General features: G+C 48.4%; 1 protein-coding gene and 1 long non-coding RNA gene across 2 annotated transcripts in view; one reads left to right on the top strand and one right to left on the bottom strand.

The window, feature by feature from the left end:
* The window catches only part of ELOVL5 (ELOVL fatty acid elongase 5), a 62,104-nt gene extending 46,552 nt beyond the window's left edge, over positions 1–15,552 (bottom strand). The window contains exons 1-2 of the mRNA XM_066603835.1: positions 15,431–15,552; positions 7,928–7,994 (exon numbers count right to left, since the gene is read on the bottom strand). Of these exons, the coding sequence (XP_066459932.1) occupies positions 7,928–7,985 (58 nt within the window). The 5' untranslated portion in view covers positions 7,986–7,994; positions 15,431–15,552. The remainder of the gene's footprint in view (positions 1–7,927; positions 7,995–15,430) is intronic.
* The window catches only part of LOC136628165 (uncharacterized), a 115,496-nt gene continuing 103,847 nt past the window's right edge, over positions 8,865–20,513 (top strand). The window contains exon 1 of the long non-coding RNA XR_010792858.1: positions 8,865–8,905. This is a non-coding gene — a long non-coding RNA (uncharacterized lncRNA). The remainder of the gene's footprint in view (positions 8,906–20,513) is intronic.

Raw genomic sequence — 20,513 nt, forward strand, 5'->3', positions numbered from 1 at the left:
TGGTGTATTTCCACGAAGATGCAGCGGAATCTGCTGCTGCTGAATTCTGCATCAAAATCTATTCGGTTGCCTAAATTTCAATTCAGCTGTTTTTCATAACTCTTTATAAGAAAACTGGGAGACAGACCCATTACCGCTCACAGGAGACTGTCACCTTAGATTAACTTTCTCAGACTCCTGACAGGTAGCAAAACAGGAGAATGCATTACTGCAGGACGAGAACATATGTACCACACAATGTTTGGCTGTGTTCCATTGTAACAGGTACCAGCTTGCGGCTGCGAATCCATCAAGCCTCGGTTGTCAATGGAGGCGCGATCTTGCAGATAAGGTCAGCAAGATCATGCGGCTATTGGCAGCCGTGGCTGGATGGAGTCTCAGCCGCAAGTCTGTACCTGTTATGTGGGAATGCAGCCTAAGTGCAGCCACACTGTTGTCAGACTGATTTTACAAAGCAGTCATAATAAAGAAGTGAACTTCCACTGAGCTCATCTTATATTTACAGCTGTATTTATAGCCACTGGCAGTGAAAAGAATAACTAAACTGAAAATAATTGATCGCGTACCAAAGGTCTTCTTTAAATTATATGTATATGAATTATAGGAGTACTCAGGTTATTCCATAAAGGTCAGAAGGACACAAGATAGAACCGACAGTTTAGTATTACTATGCCCAAGTGACCCATCAGACATGCTACCAACACTCTACACTCTTAACATGTTTAGATGGGCATAAAGCAAAAAACGGCAAAGAAGCATAGAAGTATAAACTACTAAAAAGAAAGAGGTATCTGGCCTTGTGATAGCTACATGCCGTCGATGAAAGTCAAGATCCAGTGTGTGGGGCAGATTTACTAATACTGTCTAAGGGCTCATGCCCACGGCCATGACGGGCTCCGCAAGCGGAATACCACAGCGGGGTCTGTTCCCACGCCCCCCCAAAGACCCCATACTCACCTCTGGATCCGCTGCGCATCTCCCACATGACGGTTCGCGCGCATGCGCAGTACAGTGCATGACGCGCCGGCAGTGTCATATGACGCGTCTGGTGGTGGGCGAGGCAGCTATTCACGCTATTCTTCCGCTGTGCTACGGCCGGGTTCCATTGACTACAACGGAAGCCGGCCGCACGTATTCCCGCTGCAAATAGTACATGCCGCGGGTTATTTCATGCTGCGAAATTCCACAGCGTGAACATTCAGCTATTAAGTTCAATAGAACCTATTAGCTGCAGTGCAACACCCATGGGCATTAGCCCTAATAGTGTAAACTTGGACAGACAGTCTTAAAATGTACCAGATTTATCACTGTGGCTCATGCTGGATGATAAGTCTGGAGAATCTTAAGACTGTCTAGTCGACCTTTATATCACTTATTAGGGCTCCTGTCCACGGACGATCTTGCATTGTGTTACTCGCGGCAATAATCTAGCGTTACTATGGAAAGCGGAGCCCCCTGTCCACAAGCGAAGAATCATAGTGATTCTCCTCTCGCGGGACTCAAAATCGCGGCATGCTGTGATTTGCCACGATTCTCCGCAATGAGTCTATCTGGCAGATAGGCTCACCGTGCGGCGGACAGGGGGCCTTAGTTGGTTTAAGTTTTATGACTTTAGTGACAAAATTCATGTACATTTTTGAAATGTAAGGTGGCATTTAGGCCATGCCCCCTTAAAGTGAAGCCATGCCCCCTTTTCCCGTGGAGCCACTTACTTTTTTCACTAAGTCTGAAAAAGGATCATAAATGTGGTGCAAAACAAATAAGACAGTTTGGTGGTGCAATTTGCACCAAAAACTGGTCCATTTTCAGGTACTTGTGGGTTATCTGTCACCACTTTTTTTTTAACAATCTTGTTTTATTGAGTATATCACAGAATGAAAATGCAGGTTACATTAATTCAGGTTGTAAGACCTGGAAGAGGCAATAAAGAATGGGACACACAAGTCCCTAACAGAAATGATAAGTTTAATTACTTGTTAACAGAAGGTTGTAATTAGACTTCTATTATGTAAGAATACAAGAGGCCATTACTTTCCTGCAATAATTATATTTTGGATTTAAGACGAACAAAACAGAAAACTAAAGCACAAAACAAATAAGGTAGTAAGCTAACCGATTAAGGCAATCGTGTCTAAAAAATTCTGTCGCTGTTATGTGGTAAATGAGAAAATTATCGAAATTCTCCAAACACGTACGAGGTTTCACCTGAGGGCAGATTTTTGGAAGCATTGGGGGAGTGGAGTGTGTGGGGAATTTAGAGCGCATGGGGGTGAGGTTCATGGTCAAGAGCTGAGATTGTCTGAAGTGATGTATTTGTATCAAGGTTTCCAAATGCTTAAAAATTTGTGTCTTGCACCATTTTCCCAGTTTGCAATTTTTTCAAAAGGTGCCTCAGATTTGCACCATAAGCAGAATTTGGAGCTTAGCAGCAGAAAGGTTTTCGTTAGGGGTGCAAATAGGCGGAAGGTTTCCACAGGAGGATATTTACATATGTTGTCATGTTGTACTATTTGTGCCCAGTAAGGTGTAATCATAGGGCATTCCCATCAGATGTGTAGCAGAGAGACGCTATTGAGGCCACAACAGCAGCAGTCTGAGGTCGTAGGTTTTAATTTAGCTAGGCTAGCAAGCCTCTTATATCATTTCGTAAGACATATATAGGAATTTTCCTGGATTCGAACACATCTACTAAATCCGTGGGCGTTGGTAAGTATTTTGACGATATCTTCTTTGGAGAAGCTGGTCTTCAAGTCTCTCTCCCATTCCCTAAGGTACCATGGTTATCGGGAGCTGAATTTAGTAACAAGCCTTTATAAGGCTGGGTTCACACAGGGCGGATTTTCGTCGGAAATCTCGCGGTTTGGCCGCAGCAAAAACCGCGAGATTTCCGCCGGGAGAACCGCCGCGGTTTATGCCGCGGCGGCTTTGAAGCGGCCCGGCCGCTCGCTCTTTCGCTGCGGCTGGCGCTCCCATAGAGGAGAGCGCGGCCGCAGCGGAATGAAAAAAAGAATGGACATGCTGCTTCTTTTGAAACCGCGGCTGCGGCGGCCGCAGCCGCGGTTTCAAACGGATTTACCGCAGCGGATTAGCCGTCCTGTGTGGACGAGATTTCTGAGAAATCTCATCCACATGGCTGGCTAATCCCGGGATTAGCGGCCGCGGGCGGATCTGCTGCGGCAAAACCGCGGCAAATCCGCCCTGTGTGACCCTAGCCTAAAGTCTCAATGTCTGTTTATGTAAGTGGGATCGGAGGGACAGGTGTGTTTCACACCAAAGTAGGTCTCTAAGTTTGTCGCTGTACTGTGTTTGAATTTTTTTTGTGGACTGAAAAATATCCAGCTTCTCCAGAAAAGTGAGTGGGCGTTTTTGTATGAAAGTGTCAACTTGGCTAGGGGTGTCTAGTTTTATATCTTTAAGCATGTTATAAACTGTCAAGGATTTTACATTATTCCAAATTTCAGGTACTTTCAAGGGTTTGTTAGCTAAGATTGAGGGTACCAGGGAGGTCGGGGTCATAGGAGAAAGCTTGTGTGGGTCTAGTATTGCCTTGCGAATTCCCAGTAGTGTCATTATTGTGCCATCTATATACACACACACACATTATATATATATATATATATATATATAAAGGTGTCATACAAACATGAAATTTGGCAGGAGTATTCTTTTGGTCCTAAATAGGAAAAGTAAGGGGGGGTCACACAGTGCTTTTTCTGCAACACATACTCTGTCACAAAGGTGATGTACAATCTTTTAAAAGGAACCTGTCCGCAGTTTCGACCCCACTATATAGGGGTTAGAGAGACCTTTCTGAAAATACTCATTTATGCCATCAGCATAAAGTACCTTAGAAAAAGTATACTGAATAAAGAACAGTGGTGTGTGAGAAAACAGCAATGAGCACTCAAAGAATACACAGAAAAAATATAAAGTTGTAAAAAATCCTTGAGAAATATTCCTTGAGCAGGCAAATGTCCTGTGATGCCAGGGGGAAGAAGCAGCCAACTCACTGCCGCACGGTTCCAATTTGGTGCACAGACCCTGCCCCTCCCCAATATCACAGTATGGAAAGAAAATCATATCCAGAGCCAACTTTAATTAACTCTTTATCAGTAGAAAATTATAAAAGCCATCATAGAACAGGATAAATAGATGATTAATAGGCACTTTATTTCTCTCGTATAAGACCCCTGATGTCTCTTCCGCAGGCTACTCCCATCCAGGTTTGACTGATGTCTTTGCTGCCTCCTACATCAACCACTATCCCCTTCAAAAGATGTGACTCAAACTTAGATGGGAGGGGTGGCTGCCGAGATCCTAGGACACTTGTCTACTGAAGGAGCACCCAGAGGACACTTGAAGAATAGTTTGCACATACCACAGGAGTTGGCCAAAATACTTTTTCTAAGGTATGAGTTATTACTCACGGCACACATGATATGTTCAAAAAGGTTTCCCTAGCTCCTATGTAGCAGTCATAGTTATTCAAGGGACAGAGGTCAATACCACTGACAGGCTTACATTAAATGGGCCACCAATATTTTTTTCACCAACTAAAACTTGATACTAAAACATATTCTTTTTCTCATTGGTTTTTATTTTCTGATTGTAGATTGTTAAAGTACTTGTTCTTTAAATAATAATAATCTTTATTTATATAGCACCGACAGATGATTATGGGGACAGCTATCATGCCTGAGCTTCTGTTCACAGCTGCTACATGAACCATGCACTGGAGATGACTCACTGACTTCTATGGGGGAGTGTTTTTGGCATGCTCTGTGACCTGTGCAGAAGTTACTGTGCAGGGAGGTGGAGGTGGAGGAGATATACTGTGGTATCATTTATTGTGAATGGTAGATCCTGGGTTATCTATATGTGGGTATAACCTTTCATTGTAATCTTATATGTGATGCTAATGAAAAGCCAATTAAAGGCCCATTTACACAAGCAGATAATCGCTCAGATGACAGTTTGAGTGACAGCTTTTAGTTATTATTTTGCATAAAAAATAATTGGTATTCAAGTATCTTCTCAGCTACTTAAATGTCAATTATGTATGTTAATGAAGCCTTTCTTGAGTGCAGCTAATAGCCTTGGGCTATTATCTGCACTCAGATCCTTTGTTCTCCACGGGGAAACAATGCTATCAGCACTTCCCATGGAGAACGACTGATAAAACGGATTGCTAAAATCAAGTGAGCTTGACTTTAAAGATCAGCGAAAGGTGCCCGAAATGCGAGTGCCCCGCGCCCATTTACACTTACCAATTATCGCTAAAACAATCGCCGATGAGCGAAGTTTTAGCGATAATCGTCCAGTGTAAATGGGCCTTTAAAAGTGATCTCTACAGAACATGACACATCAATCTACTGTGAGGCTATTGTGAGGGTCAATGGCCTGTGCGAAAACTGCAAAATTTCAGAATCTCTCAACTTCTTATGGCCAAGACTTTTTTGATCTAAGGACCCTAACTTTTGGTATTTTATCATTGATACAGTTGTTGGATGGCTTGTTTTTTGTAAGATGAGTTGCATTTTTGGTACCACTTTAGGCTACTTTTTGCTCCACTCAGAGGCCGCACATAGGGCATGAAATGGCTGAAAAAGTTGTGCATGCAGGCCTTTTTTGTTCGGTAAAAATTCTGGACAGGTGCAGGGACAAAATGACCCCCATTATAGTCAAGGAGGTCCGTTCACCACAGTTTGGTTCCATTACGAGACGGATGTGTTCATCTAGGGGATTCTGTTATCCAGAGCAGAAAAACAGAATCCTTAGCTCAGATGTGAAGTTAGCCTTAGATCTATAACTTATACTGACCCAACCTCATAAATGAGAGCATTGGAGAGAGATCTAGGCTCCCTTCCAGCGATCTTAGTAAGAAATATTCAACAGTCAGTACTATATCTCTTCAATGTCAATAAGACGTCTTGCAAAATCCTCACAGGATGGTACCTCACTTCCAAGAGATTAGCAAAGTACATTCCTTCTTATCCAAAAACCTGCAACTGTTATGAAGTGGGCACATTAGCTCACATATGGTTGCCCATTCCCACTGGAAGAAGAAAGAACGTCTCATTAATTCCAGTCTGCAAACAAACATCCCACACATGGCCTGCTCTACTCAATGCTCATGGTGAAGACCATCCAAGTAAGGCCGGCTGCACACGGCCGTGACGGGCTCCGCCGCGAAATTCCGCGGCGGAGCCCGTCACGGCGCCCCCCCCAGGAGACCCCATACTTACCTGCGGATCCGGCGTCCTCGCTCCCGCAAGACGCTTCCCCGCCCACCGCCGCAGCATCATGTGACACGCCGGCCGCGTCATGTGACACGCCGGCCACGTCCCATGACACGCCCACCGCGTCACATGACGTGGCGGCGGTAGGCGGGGAAGCGTTTTCACGCTATCTTCCGCTGTGCTACAGCGGAAGATAGCGTGAACGGACGGTTTCCATTGACTGCAATGGAAGCCGTCCGCGCGTACACCCGCGGCAAACAGAGCATGCCGCGGGTGAGGACCGTGAGCATTGAGCTATTAGGTTCAATGGAACCTAATAGCTGCGGGCAACGCAGCGGATTTTCGCCGCGAATTACGTGGCGGAAATCAGTCCGTGTGAAGGAGGCCTAAATGTCACAAATTGTTTCCGCATATATTGTCTGCAGCACCAGTTCCATTTATGACATTCTGCATTAAGAGGTTTATATATACTTATCATAAAATTTTGATTTAAGCAATTTTTTGACAATCTAGTTGAAATATTTCTAGTTGTGAGAACAGTGCACTATAAATTGTGCTGAGAAGAGTAATCTCTGAGGGAAATAAAGTTACTTTACAACTACACTTTTATTATACAACTGGAATTCCACACATTAATTAAAGTTACACTTTCAGATTTCAGAGTTTCATTAATTCATAAATGCCCTGCTAGGCAAGTTTACAACTTGCTCCTAGACCTACACCCATCCACTAACACATGCTGGATGTGGGTTTGTGACTCCAGGATGCTGCTGCCTTCACTAGCTCTTATGGACTAGTATCACTTGCCTTTTTTCCCTGCACAGTGCCACTTCTGACAACTTTCTAAGCAGAGAACTGCAACACGGCTCCAAGTGTATGTGGCTATGCTGCTGTTTATCCACGGCTCAAGGCTGGGAGCGTGGCTTTAATTGGAAATTTTTTTTTTTAGCACTAAGCCCTGATCATTCTAAGGATCGTTAGAGCCTATGGTAATTGGATCCCTATAGATCAACAAGTAATGGATATCCTGGCAATGTCCACCACTTGCTACTGTGTGAAAAGCCCCTTAAAGAGAATTTAACAGAAAATTTAACTTAAACCCAACCTTGTGTTTTACACTAGGCGCATTCTGGATTATTCTTGGGCCTGCCACTGGGGAGATTCGAGGTATTAACAATTTATCTTTAAAGAACTTTTCCCTCCTTAAAAAGTCATGGCATATTACTATGATCAGAAGGGGTCCAATCCATAAGTGAATTTGGCTGATTGCGGCTTCCGGTCCAGCCAGGTGGCTGGAGGTGTCGCTGTGCAGAGAAACTACACTTTCATTGGAACTCCCTTCATACTAAGGATCGGTGGAGATCTCAGCCATAACCCCTTTAAATATGCATCTGAATGTGACTGTAAAAAAACAGCAGTATTGAAAAGAACTCTGGACAATAATGTAAACTGCAACTCAGGAGCAGGGCAAAAAATATCTATATATAAACCATAAAACCCTACAGCGCTGACATTCTATAATATTTCCCACTTTTAATATGAACATGAGGATAACAGGTACTCGGAGAACTGATCCTGAGGTCTTTTAATGCAAACCCTTTTTAAAAATAACATTAACACAGCTGTTTGAATACGCTGCAGTTTTAAAACTATCATTTTACAGATTTACAAATGAGAAAACATTTTACCTCGCGGTCCAAGCAAGTTGTCTATATATCCGTTCACCGCTTTATCCATGGCCTCCATGTCTTAAACCTACAAAGCAAAGTATACTATAAGATACATGTATAAATCACTAAAGAAAGCTTTCATTAAGAAGAAAGGAAAGCGCAGACATTGGCATATCAAATATAAAGCCCCAACACAGCCCTAACACAGCCCCTCATTTCCCCTCTGCTAGGACAGGGAAAATCAGCTCATCAACACCCACCCACTCATTTCAGGATCACTTCATGCCTTGCCTGTGAAAAGGATGGATATGTTATACATGGATTTGAAGGGTCAAGGCTGTGGTTTGCACACACCGTTGTATAGTTGCTAAAGGGAACTGAAGGGTTTTTTTCTCTTTCAACAATGGTATGTATTACACTTGTCTGATTTTTTTTGCCCTGTTTTTAGTCACTGCAAGGCTGCAATTCCGTCCAGAATTTCGCTGCGGCAAATCCGCATGCGGCTGCTAATCCCGGGATTACCCAGCCTTGTGGACAAGATCTGTGAAAAATGTCGTCCACATGGGACGGCAAATCCGTTGCTGCAAAGCTGGCAGAAGCTCGGATTGCCCAGCCGCAGCATGTCAAGTATTTTTTCCCCGTTGCGGTCATGCTCTCCTCTATAGGAGGGCCGGCCGCAACAGAAAAGCGTTTGGCAAATCTGCTCTAAAACTCGTGGCTGAGTGCCGCGGGTTTTGAAGCAGCGCTTTCCTGGCGGAAATCTCACCAAAACCGCGAGATTTCTGCCGGGAATCCATCCGTGTGACCCTCAGCCTAATAACTAAAGCTCTACCCTATCACCTGATATACTGTTTACAGAGATTGGGATCAGCATGTGTGTCTGGATGATGTGTTATGTAAACAGCACCTGGTGTTGTGCTGCAGAGTATATCTCATATGTAGTTATGTGCGTGGAACTCGGAGCTCCGATCGCAGCGCACCAGGAGAGCCAGGCAGGTAAGTACACAAATTCTTTATTTAGCAAGATGCAGGCAGCGTGTTGCACCGGTGAACCAACAGCTTTGTCAGGCTACTACCGTTACATCAAACAGTTCAGACATAGTGATTACAGCGGAGCGGTCACAGGTTAGAGACGCTATGAGATGGTTAATGGTTAATACTAAAACGTAAAGGTCCTCAACAGCACAAGATAATATGTTACACATTCCTAATTAGTATAAAAGAACAATATCGTTCATAAAACACTGATAGTAGTGGTATCGGCTCCGTGAACAGTAAGAAAAGAAAATATACATATGTTCTAATTCATAAACATGCAATGACCCCAGTGTTTTGTAAATTTAAAGATCAGAACTCTTGTGCTTCTCCCATCCTTTGTAATTACATATACCCTTTTATTTATTTTCCCCGCCAAAACAGAACCCAAGATTCCCAACCTGGGAAATAGTAACTAAAACATAAAAACACAACAGGTTTCACCCACGACCCGGCCGTCATCACAGCAAGCATTCAATATCCCTGCGCATAGTGAGGAGTAGAAAAAGAAAAACCTCCAAATTTGCCTTTGGCCAAGAAGTTAGTCAGATACGCCTGATGCAGTATTAGGGCAGTCAACCCAGTGGCCCCATATCTAAGCAAATTTGGCGGGGCATCCTTGGGCCATATATGTAAACTTGTATAGAGGGATGAGCCCATTCACTTCACGCTGCCAAGCAGACCTATTAGGTGTTTTTGGATGTTTCCAGTTAAGCAATATAACTTTTTTAGCATAAAGAACAGCAATTTCATATAAAGTGCATGTTACTGCGTCAATTGGAATGTCCTCCACAAGGCCAAAGAGACAAATCTTACTATGCAGGATGCGCAGGGCCTCTAGGTGCACTTCTATAAACTGAAGAACATGTCTCCAATAGGTTTGCAAAACATAGCATTCCCAAACCCTATGCATGATTGTGCCCGCACTCATCAAGCATCCTGGGCAGTCTACATTGGGGATTAGGCCCATGGTTCACAAACGGGTGGGAGTATGGTAGATTCTATGTAGGAACTTGACTTGGATCAACCTGTCCCTTGCACTGATCAAGGGCGGTCCTGAGATGGCCAAACGGCCATCCCAGTCGTCTGAGTCTAGGTCAGGTATGTGTGCCCAAGGTAGGTAATTCTGTCAGTCCACCTCAGAGGAGCAGGGAGGGCCAAAGAGGTCCCTTAGTAATTTCTAAGTCCTGCTGTGCCCCATAGTAATTAATAGGCCACACAGCCCCTTAAGTAGTTAACAAGGCCCCATTGTGCTCTCTGAGCAATTAATAAGGCCCCACTGTGCTCTCTGAGCAATTAAGAAGGATCCACTGTCTACCTGAGCAATTAAGAAGGATCCACTGTGCTACCTGAACAATTAAGAAGGATCGACTGTGCCCCCTGAGTAATTAATATAGCTCCACTGTGTTCCCTGAGCAATTAAGAAGGCTCCACTGTGCCTACTGAGTAATTAAGAAGGCTCCACTGTGCCTACTGAGTAATTAATATGGCTCCACTGTGCCCACTGAGAAATTAATAAGGCCCAGCTATGCCCCTGAGGTAAAGGGACTAAGGTACATTTACACACACAAATGATCGCTCAAAATTCGTCAGAAACGGACAGTTTTGAGCGTTCATTTTGCTAATCAGCCCATTAGTAGCTAACCAGCTTCATTTGCATGTATTTAGAGAAAATCGGGTGCTCTGTTCTCTAAATACATCACTATTGTTCTCCAGAGGGACAGCTGCTAAAAGAATGTTATCAGCGCAGCCTGTGGAGAACTCAGCATGTGGTCTCTCTTATCAGGGACGATGGATTTTAAGCTGAGCTGAATTTAGAGATGGACGCAAAGTGCACCGTAAGTGCACGATGGGCACACATTTACACGCAACGATTATCGCTCAAAAGATGGCTTTTGAGCGAATTTCAAGCGATCATCATTGTGTGTAAAAGGGCCTTTAAACAATACCCAGGCTTAATATTATATAAGTGATGTAAAATAAAGAAAAAGACATACTTATTTACTTCAGAGGCTCCCCCTCCAACACTGAAGTCCTGGTGCCTGCCGCTCTGAACCTGGCTGTCATGTACCATACATGTGCCAGCTTTTGCAATCACAAGCTTCAGAACCTATGGAACAATAACCGCTGAAGCTCGTGATTGCTGGCACATTCAAAAAGAACAGCGTGACTACCCACCGAATTCTTCCTGTTCTGAGCCATGGGCACTGGGTCTCTAGCGCTGTACAGAAAGCCCCTGAAGTAGGAGAGTAAGCTATTTTTTTTTATTTTACACAGTCCCAGAAAAGCCTTAAAGGGGTTGTCCCGCGGCAGCAAGTGGGGGTATACACTTCTGTATGGCCATATTAATGCACTTTGTAATGTACATTGTGCATTAATTATGAGCCATACAGAAGTTATAAAAAGTTTTTTACTTACCTGCTCCGTTGCTGGCGTCCTCGTTCCCATGGAGCCGACTAATTTTCGCCCTCCGATGGCCAAATTAGCCGCGCTTGCGCAGTCCAGGTCTTCTCCTGTTCTCTATGGGGCTCCGTGTAGCTCCGCCCCGTCACGTGCCGATTCCAGCCAATCAGGAGGCTGGAATCGGCAATGGACCGCACAGAAGAGCTGCGGTCCACGGAGGAAGAGGATCCCGGCGGCCATCTTCACCGGTAAGTATAGAAGTCACCGGAGCGCGGGGATTAAGGTAAGCGCTCCGGTAAGCTTTCTTTAGGTCCCTGCATCGGGGTTGTCTCGCGCCGAACGGGGGGGGGGGGGGGGGGTTGAAAAAAAAAACAACCTGTTTCGGCGCGGGACAACCCCTTTAAGGACCAGACACTTTTTAGGGATTTTGTCCATTTACTGCACTAGTTTTTTCCTTCAGCTACCAAAATTATTTTTGCTACGCTTTTTTTCCATGACATATAGGCCTATATTTTATATCTTTTTTTCACTGACTTCTGTTACCCGTTCTTTTAGTTTCATTAGGGGTAAAAAGATAAAAAATATGTTTTCTCTTTAAAATTCATAGTTGTATTTTTTACGCTAAAATAAAATACGGGAATCATTTCATTTTGTTTTGGACAGTTTGATAGAAAATATGTATCGTTTTTTGTTTTTTATTTAAAAAAAACTCTATAGTCATTTCCTGCTTGCCGCTCCCCTGCCGCTGCTGTCATCCTCGGATCTCTGTTTACATCATCTGTAGTGATGATATGGGTTATTTACCCCATGACCAATGCAGCCAATGGGAGACAGCAGGGACGTTATCAGTAATGTCCTGTAAACATGCCTGGAAGCTTCTACATTAGAAGCCCACTTGACAGGTTTTCGGGATGTCACCAGGCCTGCTGACTAGGTGACGTCACCTGTAAGATGATACAGCACTGGACTGCTGAAACAGTGGACCAATACGGGGAGCATATTTCTTTTATATAGTTTTGAGCAATGGGGAGCTCAAAATGTTATAAAAGAAATGACTCGGAAAACCACTTTAAAACAGCCAAACACATTATTTGAACATCAGTCAAACCCACCAATTTCGGTGGGACTGGCCAACCTTCCAAAGTGTTTTGGGGTACACTGACTCTTTACCAACCACAGGTGCCTAATCCTTTGGTTCCTAAGGGTGATAAGCCACCGACAGAGGTGTCTGAAAGTGGCTTATTACCCTCTTGATAGCCACATAAATGCCTTTAGTGGAAACCCCTTAAAGTTCTGATAGTTGTGTTGTGTCCCTGGTCTCCCTCCTGTTCAAGACAAACGGAATACCTCATTCACTTGTTTTACTTCGCAGTAACTGGGATGACAGAACGGACTGATCGAAATGATAGATGTCACAAATGGCATGATTGTGTTCTTTCATCTGTGGTCCCGTTGATTGCAATGTGAAAAAGATGGATGATAAAACGGACGTTTTCTTTGCCTTTACCAGTGGAGGACATTTAGGGTGTGCTTACACTTGGCGGAATGCTGCAGATATTCCGCAGTGCAAAATTCCATGATGAAATCCGCAGCATTTCCGCAAAAGACACCGAGTCTAAATCTGCTCCATCTGTGCGGAATTCAACTAGAAATCAGCTGCGTTTCTGCAAATTCTTTGCACGGTCAGCGCTTTTCACCCGGTGGCCTCCAGTGAGCGCAGCGCTGCTGTTCAGGTGATATTGCTTTTGCACTAGATGGTGCCGGGTGAAGGAAGTGCTGAAAGCATTAAGATTTCAGAGGCGAAGAGGAGCGCTACGGCAGCTGAAATAAGCTCTGTGTCTTTTGCAGAAATGCTGCAGAGTTTGCCGTGGAATTTCCAGCTGTGGAAAAGCAGCGGAGTGTAAAGATACCATAAGGCTCACTTCACACTGGTGACAGTGATATGGGGCCGTGAATCACAGCCCCATATTGTGCTCCCCACCATGTGAATTCCCCGCAGATGAGATGCATTTTCATATCAAAACGGCCTTGCATCACTTTGGGGATTGTGGAGTTTCTCCCGCGCACAAGATAGTACACGCCGCGGTTTATTTCCAGCAGAGGATCGCATCACGGTGCCATGCAGGAAAACATCGCTCAAGTGTATGAACCCTTCACAAGAATGGGTTGATATTTGTGCGTCTTTCAATGCACAAATCTTGCGCAATTTTGTCGCCCGTGTGAAGGTGACCTAAAGCGGTATTCCCATTCTGGGCATTTATGAGACATCCATAAAATATGCCATCAATGCCTGACACCAGCTGGGCATACCTCTGGAAGCTTCACCTATCGGTTGGCGGAATAGAAGTTCACCTCTCTACTGAAGTGTATGAGTAATGTGGGTCACCTGACCGCTGAGCGCTCCAAGCGGGGTATACAGAAGACAGCCTGAGCGCTGTCTTCTGCATACTCCTGCTGTGTTCACGGTGCACTCAGCTGGTATACAGCTGAGCGTTCCTAGCGGGGTATATAGGAGACAGCTGGAGTGCTGTTTTCTGCATACTCCTGCTGTGTTCACGGAATCCTCAGTTGGTATCCAGCTGAGCACTCCAAGCGTGGTATGCAGAACATAGCTGAAGCGCTGTATTCTGCATACTCCTGCTGTTCATGGAGTGCTCAGCTGGTATACAGCTGAGCACTCCGAACAGGGTATACAGAAGACAGCTGGAGCACCTATCTTCTGCATACTCCTGTTATGTTCTCCGAGCGGTATACCAGCTAAAACAATAGTATCAGCGGCATCCCGCTGAGAACTCAGCGCGGCACTGAAAAGACTCATCGTTAACGAAAACTGCACAATGGCTGCGCGTTAGACACAACGGTTATCGCTCAAAAGGCGGCTTTTGAGTGAATTCTGAGCGATAATCGTTGTGTCTAAATGGGGTATTAGTCTCCCCCCTGCCACCGCTAATTTTTATATTGGCAAACCCCTTTAAGATAGCAATACCTCATTAAAGGGCTTGTTTCATCAAGATAACCCCTATCTCCTCATCCTGGGCAAATGATGGATGTCATGGAGTCCCCAATTCAGTTCTATTAGCCAGAGGAGAAAGGCTAACAAAGGGGCGGCTTTGGGTGAAAGTCCATGTTATTCCATCCATGGTCATGCAATGGCCACGTCGTCCCCTGTAGGAGGCGCTGCATGGCTGGCCGCAGCTTCCCTGGCACAGACTGGGTTGCCTTCACTCTGAGATGAAGGTTTCTTAATAGGGCAACCCCTTTAGTTTTCCATAACCTGAAGTGGATGGCACAGATAGCGGTTTGTAACAGCTACATCCCTTTTTTGTAGTTTGCCCCATTTTCCCTAATGGTGGACGAAGGGGACGTAGAACTTGAAAAGTGCAACATTACGGACACAAAAACCGCCTCGGCCACATAGCTATGAGACTGCGCGTTTCGCGTTCCTATCGGCAACACGAGTATACAAAATACGGTGTTGTGTGGAGTTTCCACAGGCATACCAGGCCGGAGGTATACAGTCATGTAACTGTGGAGCGGTTGCCCATAGCAACTGTAGCTGCCATTTTGTAACTGTATGGAAAAATGAAAGCTGTAATGTGATTGGCTGTTGTGGATAACGGCTGCTCGTCCTCCAGGCTAGGTTACATTTGGTGTGAGGTGGGACTGATACACGGCCGAGCCGGGAGGACAGAGGGGGGACGACAGGGGCAACAGATACTACTAGGTGCGCAACAAGTGCCGTCCAGCGGCGGGAAGTGACTGTCCCCCCCCAGGTGATAGCGGACATGAGGCACAACCCTGCGGCGCTCTGATTGGCCGGACAGGAGTGCGGAGGCAACAGGGCAGGGCGGGGAGGGAGGACCCCTAAACGGCGGAGGAAGCAGAGCAGCGCTGACCATATATAGCGGGCTCTCTGCTCCTGACATCACCGGCGTGTGAGGCGCAGTGTAACGGCTCTCCCAGGCACATCTGTCCGGAGCATCCTGTACATCCCCTCCCACGGACTTCTCCCCAGCGCCACATGATGCCCCTCAGCACCGCACCCCGATGTGTAGCATCACCACCCTTCCCCGCCGACATTACCGTTCTGTGGCCGCAGCCCCGGGACCGTTATATCTCCAGCGGCTTCACTGTCCCGGCGGTGAGGAGGCACTGGCTGTGTGTGACTGTCCTCTCCTCCCAGTCCCGGCCGGGCAGTGCGCTCAGCACGGACCCGCCCCGAGGTGGAGTCCGGCCGCTCCCAGCCACACAGAGACGGGGACCGGGGACGCGTGAGGAGGCTCGCCTGATGAGAGCAGGAGGAGGGGGGAGGAAGGATGCAAGCATGGCGGGGACCGAGGGGACAAGTGACGGAAGGGAGGTCATTGCTGTGTGACAGGTGCCGGGGAACGGGACGGCTACGGAGTGCCTGACTGACATCTTCCCTCCTCAGTCACATCTGTCCGTCCTGGGCTTTTCAGTCACATCTGTCCTTCTTGCCCTCCTCAGTCACATCTGTCCGTCCTGCCCTCCTCAGTCACATCTGTCCATCCTGCCCTCCGCAGTCACATCTGTCCGTCCTGCGCCCCTCAGTCACATCTGTCCGTCCTGCCCTCCTCAGTCACATCTGTCCATCCTGCCCTCCTCAGTCACATCTGTCCATCCTGCCCTCTTCAGTCGCATCTGTCCATCCTGCCCTCCTCAGTCACATCTGTCTATCCTCCCCTCCTCAGTCACATCTGTCTGTTCTCCCCTCAGTCACATCTGTCCGTCCTGCCCTCCTTAGTCACATCTGTCCATCCTGTGCCCCTCAGTCACATCTGTCCGTCCTGCCCTCCTCAGTCACATCTGTCCGTCCTGCCCTCCTCAGTCCCATCTGTCCGTGCTGACATCTTCCCTCCTCAGTCACATCTGTCCATCCTGCCCTCAGTCATATCTGTCCATCCTGCCCTCCTCAGTCACATCTGTCCGTCCTGCCCTCCTCAGTCACATCTGTCCGTCCTGCCCTCCTCAGTCCCATCTGTCCGTGCTGACATCTTCCCTCCTCAGTCACATCTGTCCATCCTGCCCTCAGTCATATCTGTCCATCCTGCCCTCCTCAGTCACATCTGTCCGTCCTGCCCTCCTCAGTCACATCTGTCCGTCCTGCCCTCCTCAGTCACATCTGTCCGTCCTGCCCTCCTCAGTCGCATCTGTCCATCCTGCCCTCTTCAGTCGCATCTGTCCGTCCTGCCCTCCTCAGTCACATCTGTCTGTCCTGCCCTCCTCAGTCACATCTGTCCATCCTGTGCCCCTCAGTCACATCTGTCCGTCCTGCGCCCCTCAGTCACATCTGTCCGTCCTGCCCTCCTCAGTCACATCTGTCCATCCTGCCCTCCTCAGTCACATCTGTCCATCCTGCCCTCTTCAGTCGCATCTGTCCATCCTGCCCTCCTCAGTCACATCTGTCCGTCCTGCCCTCCTCAGTCACATCTGTCCATCCTGCCCTCCTCAGTCACATCTGTCCATCCTGCCCTCTTCAGTCGCATCTGTCCATCCTGCCCTCTTCAGTCGCATCTGTCCATCCTGCCCTCCTCAGTCACATCTGTCCGTCCTGCCCTCCTCAGTCACATCTGTCTATCCTCCCCTCCTCAGTCACATCTGTCCGTTCTCCCCTCAGTCACATCTGTCCATCCTGCCCTCCTTAGTCACATCTGTCCATCCTGTGCCCCTCAGTCACATCTGTCCGTCCTGCCCTCCTCAGTCACATCTGTCCATCCTGCCCTCCTCAGTCACATCTGTCCGTCCTGCCCTCCTCAGTCACATCTGTCCGTCCTGCCCTCCTCAGTCACATCTGTCCATCCTGCCCTCTTCAGTCGCATCTGTCCATCCTGCCCTCTTCAGTCGCATCTGTCCATCCTGCCCTCCTCAGTCACATCTGTCCGTCCTGCCCTCCTCAGTCACATCTGTCTATCCTCCCCTCCTCAGTCACATCTGTCCGTTCTCCCCTCAGTCACATCTGTCCGTCCTGCCCTCCTTAGTCACATCTGTCCATCCTGTGCCCCTCAGTCACATCTGTCCGTCCTGCCCTCCTCAGTCACATCTGTCCATCCTGCCCTCCTCAGTCACATCTGTCCGTCCTGCCCTCCTCAGTCACATCTGTCCATCCTCCCCTCTTCAGTCGCATCTGTCCATCCTGCCCTCCTCTGTCACATCTGTACGTCCTGCCCTCCTCAGTCACATCTGTCCATCCTGCCCTCCTCAGTCACATCTGTCCATCCTGCCCTCCTCAGTCACATCTGTCCGTCCTGCCCTCCTCAGTCACATCAGTCCATCCTGCCCTCCTCAGTCACATCTGTCCATCCTGTGCCCCTCAGTCACATCTGTCCGTCCTGCCCTCCTCAGTCACATCTGTCCATCCTGCCCTCCTCAGTCACATCTGTCCGTCCTGCCCTCCTCAGTCACATCTGTCCATCCTCCCCTCTTCAGTCGCATCTGTCCATCCTGCCCTCCTCAGTCACATCTGTACGTCCTGCCCTCCTCAGTCACATCTGTCCATCCTGCCCTCCTCAGTCACATCTGTCCATCCTGCCCTCCTCAGTCACATCTGTCCGTCCTGCCCTCCTCAGTCACATCAGTCCATCCTGCCCTCCTCAGTCACATCTGTCCATCCTGCGCCCCTCAGTCACATCTGTCCGTCCTGCGCCCCTCAGTCACATCTGTCCGTCCTGCCCTCCTCAGTCACATCTGTCCATCCTGCCCTCCTCAGTCACATCTGTCCATCCTGCCCTCTTCAGTCGCATCTGTCCATCCTGCCCTCTTTAGTCGCATCTGTCCATCCTGCCCTCAGTCACATCTGTCCGTCCTGCCCTCCTCAGTCACATCTGTCTATCCTCCCCTCCTCAGTCACATCTGTCCGTTCTCCCCTCCTCAGTCACATCTGTCCGTCCTGCCCTCCTTAGTCACATCTGTCCATCCTGTGCCCCTCAGTCACATCTGTCCGTCCTGTGCCCCTCAGTCACATCTGTCCATCCTGCCCTCCTCAGTCACATCTGTCCATCCTGCCCTCCTCAGTCACATCTGTCCGTCCTGCCCTCCTCAGTCAGATCTGTCCATCCTGCCCTCTTCAGTCGCATCTGTCCATCCTGCCCTCCTCAGTCACATCTGTCCGTCCTGCCCTCCTCAGTCACATCTGTCCGTCCTGCCCTCCTCAGTCACATCTGTCCGTCCTGCCCTCCTCAGTCACATCTGTCCATCCTGCCCTCCTCAGTCACATCTGTCCATCCTGCCCTCTTCAGTCGCATCTGTCCATCCTGCCCTCCTCAGTCACATCTGTCCGTCCTGCCCTCCTCAGTCACATCTGTCTATCCTCCCCTCCTCAGTCACATCTGTCCGTTCTGCCCTCCTCAGTCACATCTGTCCGTCCTGCCCTCCTTAGTCACATCTGTCCATCCTGTGCCCCTCAGTCACATCTGTCCGTCCTGCCCTCCTCAGTCACATCTGTCCATCCTGCCCTCCTCAGTCACATCTGTCCGTCCTGCCCTCCTCAGTCACATCTGTCCGTCCTGCCCTCCTTAGTCACATCTGTCCATCCTGTGCCCCTCAGTCACATCTGTCCGTCCTGCCCTCCTCAGTCACATCTGTCCATCCTGCCCTCCTCAGTCACATCTGTCCGTCCTGCCCTCCTCAGTCACATCTGTCCATCCTGCCTTCTTCAATCGCATCTGTTCATCCTGCCCTCCTCAGTCACATCTGTCCATCCTGCCCTCCTCAGTCACATCTGTCCGTCCTGCCCTCCTCAGTCACATCTGTCCGTCCTGCCCTCCTCAGTCACATCTGTCCGTCCTGCCCTCCTCACTCACATCTGTCCGTTCTGCCCTCCTCAGTCACATCTGTCTGTTCTGCCCTCCTTAGTCACATCTGTCCGTCCTGCCCTCCTCAGTCACATCTGCCTATCCTCCCCTCCTTAGTCACATCTGTCCATCCTGCGCCCCTCAGTCACATCTGTCCGTCCTGCCCTCTTCAGTCGCATCTGTCCATCCTGCCCTCCTCAGTCACATCTGGTGCCCTTCCTGCCCTCCTCAGTCACATCAGTCCATCCTGCCCTCCTCAGTCACATCTGTCCATCCTGCCCTCCTCAGTCACATCTGGTGCCCTTCCTGCCCTCCTCAGTCACATCGGTCTGTCCTGCCAACAGTCACATCTGTCCTTCCTGCCCTCCTCAGTTACATGTGTCCGTCCTGCCGTCCTCAATCACTTCTGTCCATCCTGCCCTCCTCAGTCACATCTGTCCGTCCTGCCCTCCTTAGTCACATCTGTCCGTCCTGCCCTCCTTTGTCAGATCTGTCCGTCCTGCCCTCCTCAGTCACATCTGTCCTTCCTGCGCCCCTCAGTCACATCTGTCCATCCTACCCTCCTCAGTCACATCTGTTCATGCTGACATCTTCCCTCCTCAGTCACATCTGTCCATCCTGCCCTCCTCAGTCACATCTGTCTGTCCTGCGCTCAGTCACATCTGTTCGTGCTGACATCTTCCCTCCTCAGTCACATCTGTCCATCCTGCCCTCCTCAGTCACATCTGTCCATCCTGCCCTCCTCAGTCACATCTGTCTGTCCTGCCCTCCTCAGTCACATCTGTCTGTCCTGCCCTCCTCAGTCACATCTGTCCATCCTACCCTCCTCAGTCACATCTGTTCGTGCTGACATCTTCCCCCCTCAGTCACATCTGTCCATCCTGCCCTCCTCAGTCACATCTGTCCATCCTGCCCTCCTCAGTCACATCTGTCCATCCTACCCTCCTCAGTCACATCTGTTCGTGCTGACATCTTCCCTCCTCAGTCACAGCTGTCCATCCTGCCCTCAGTCACATCTGTCCATCTTGCCCTCCTCAGTCACATCTGTCTATCCTGCCCTCCTCAGTCACATCTGGTGCCCTTCCTGCCTTCCTCAGTCACATCGGTCTGTCCTGCCCTCCTCAGTCATAGCGGTCCCTCCTCAGTCACATCTGTCTTCCTGGGCTTTTCAGTCACATCTGTCCTTCTTGCCCTCCTCAGTCACATCTGTCCTTCCTGCCCTCCTCAGTTACATCTGTCCATCCTACCCTCCTCAGTCCCATCTGTCCGTGCTGACATCTTCCCTCCTCAGTCACATCTGTCCATCCTGACCTCAGTTATATCTGTCCAGCCTGCTCTCCTCAGTCACATCTGTC

This window comes from Eleutherodactylus coqui, chromosome 1 (assembly GCF_035609145.1).
Source record: "Eleutherodactylus coqui strain aEleCoq1 chromosome 1, aEleCoq1.hap1, whole genome shotgun sequence".
Taxonomy (NCBI): domain Eukaryota; kingdom Metazoa; phylum Chordata; class Amphibia; order Anura; family Eleutherodactylidae; genus Eleutherodactylus; species Eleutherodactylus coqui.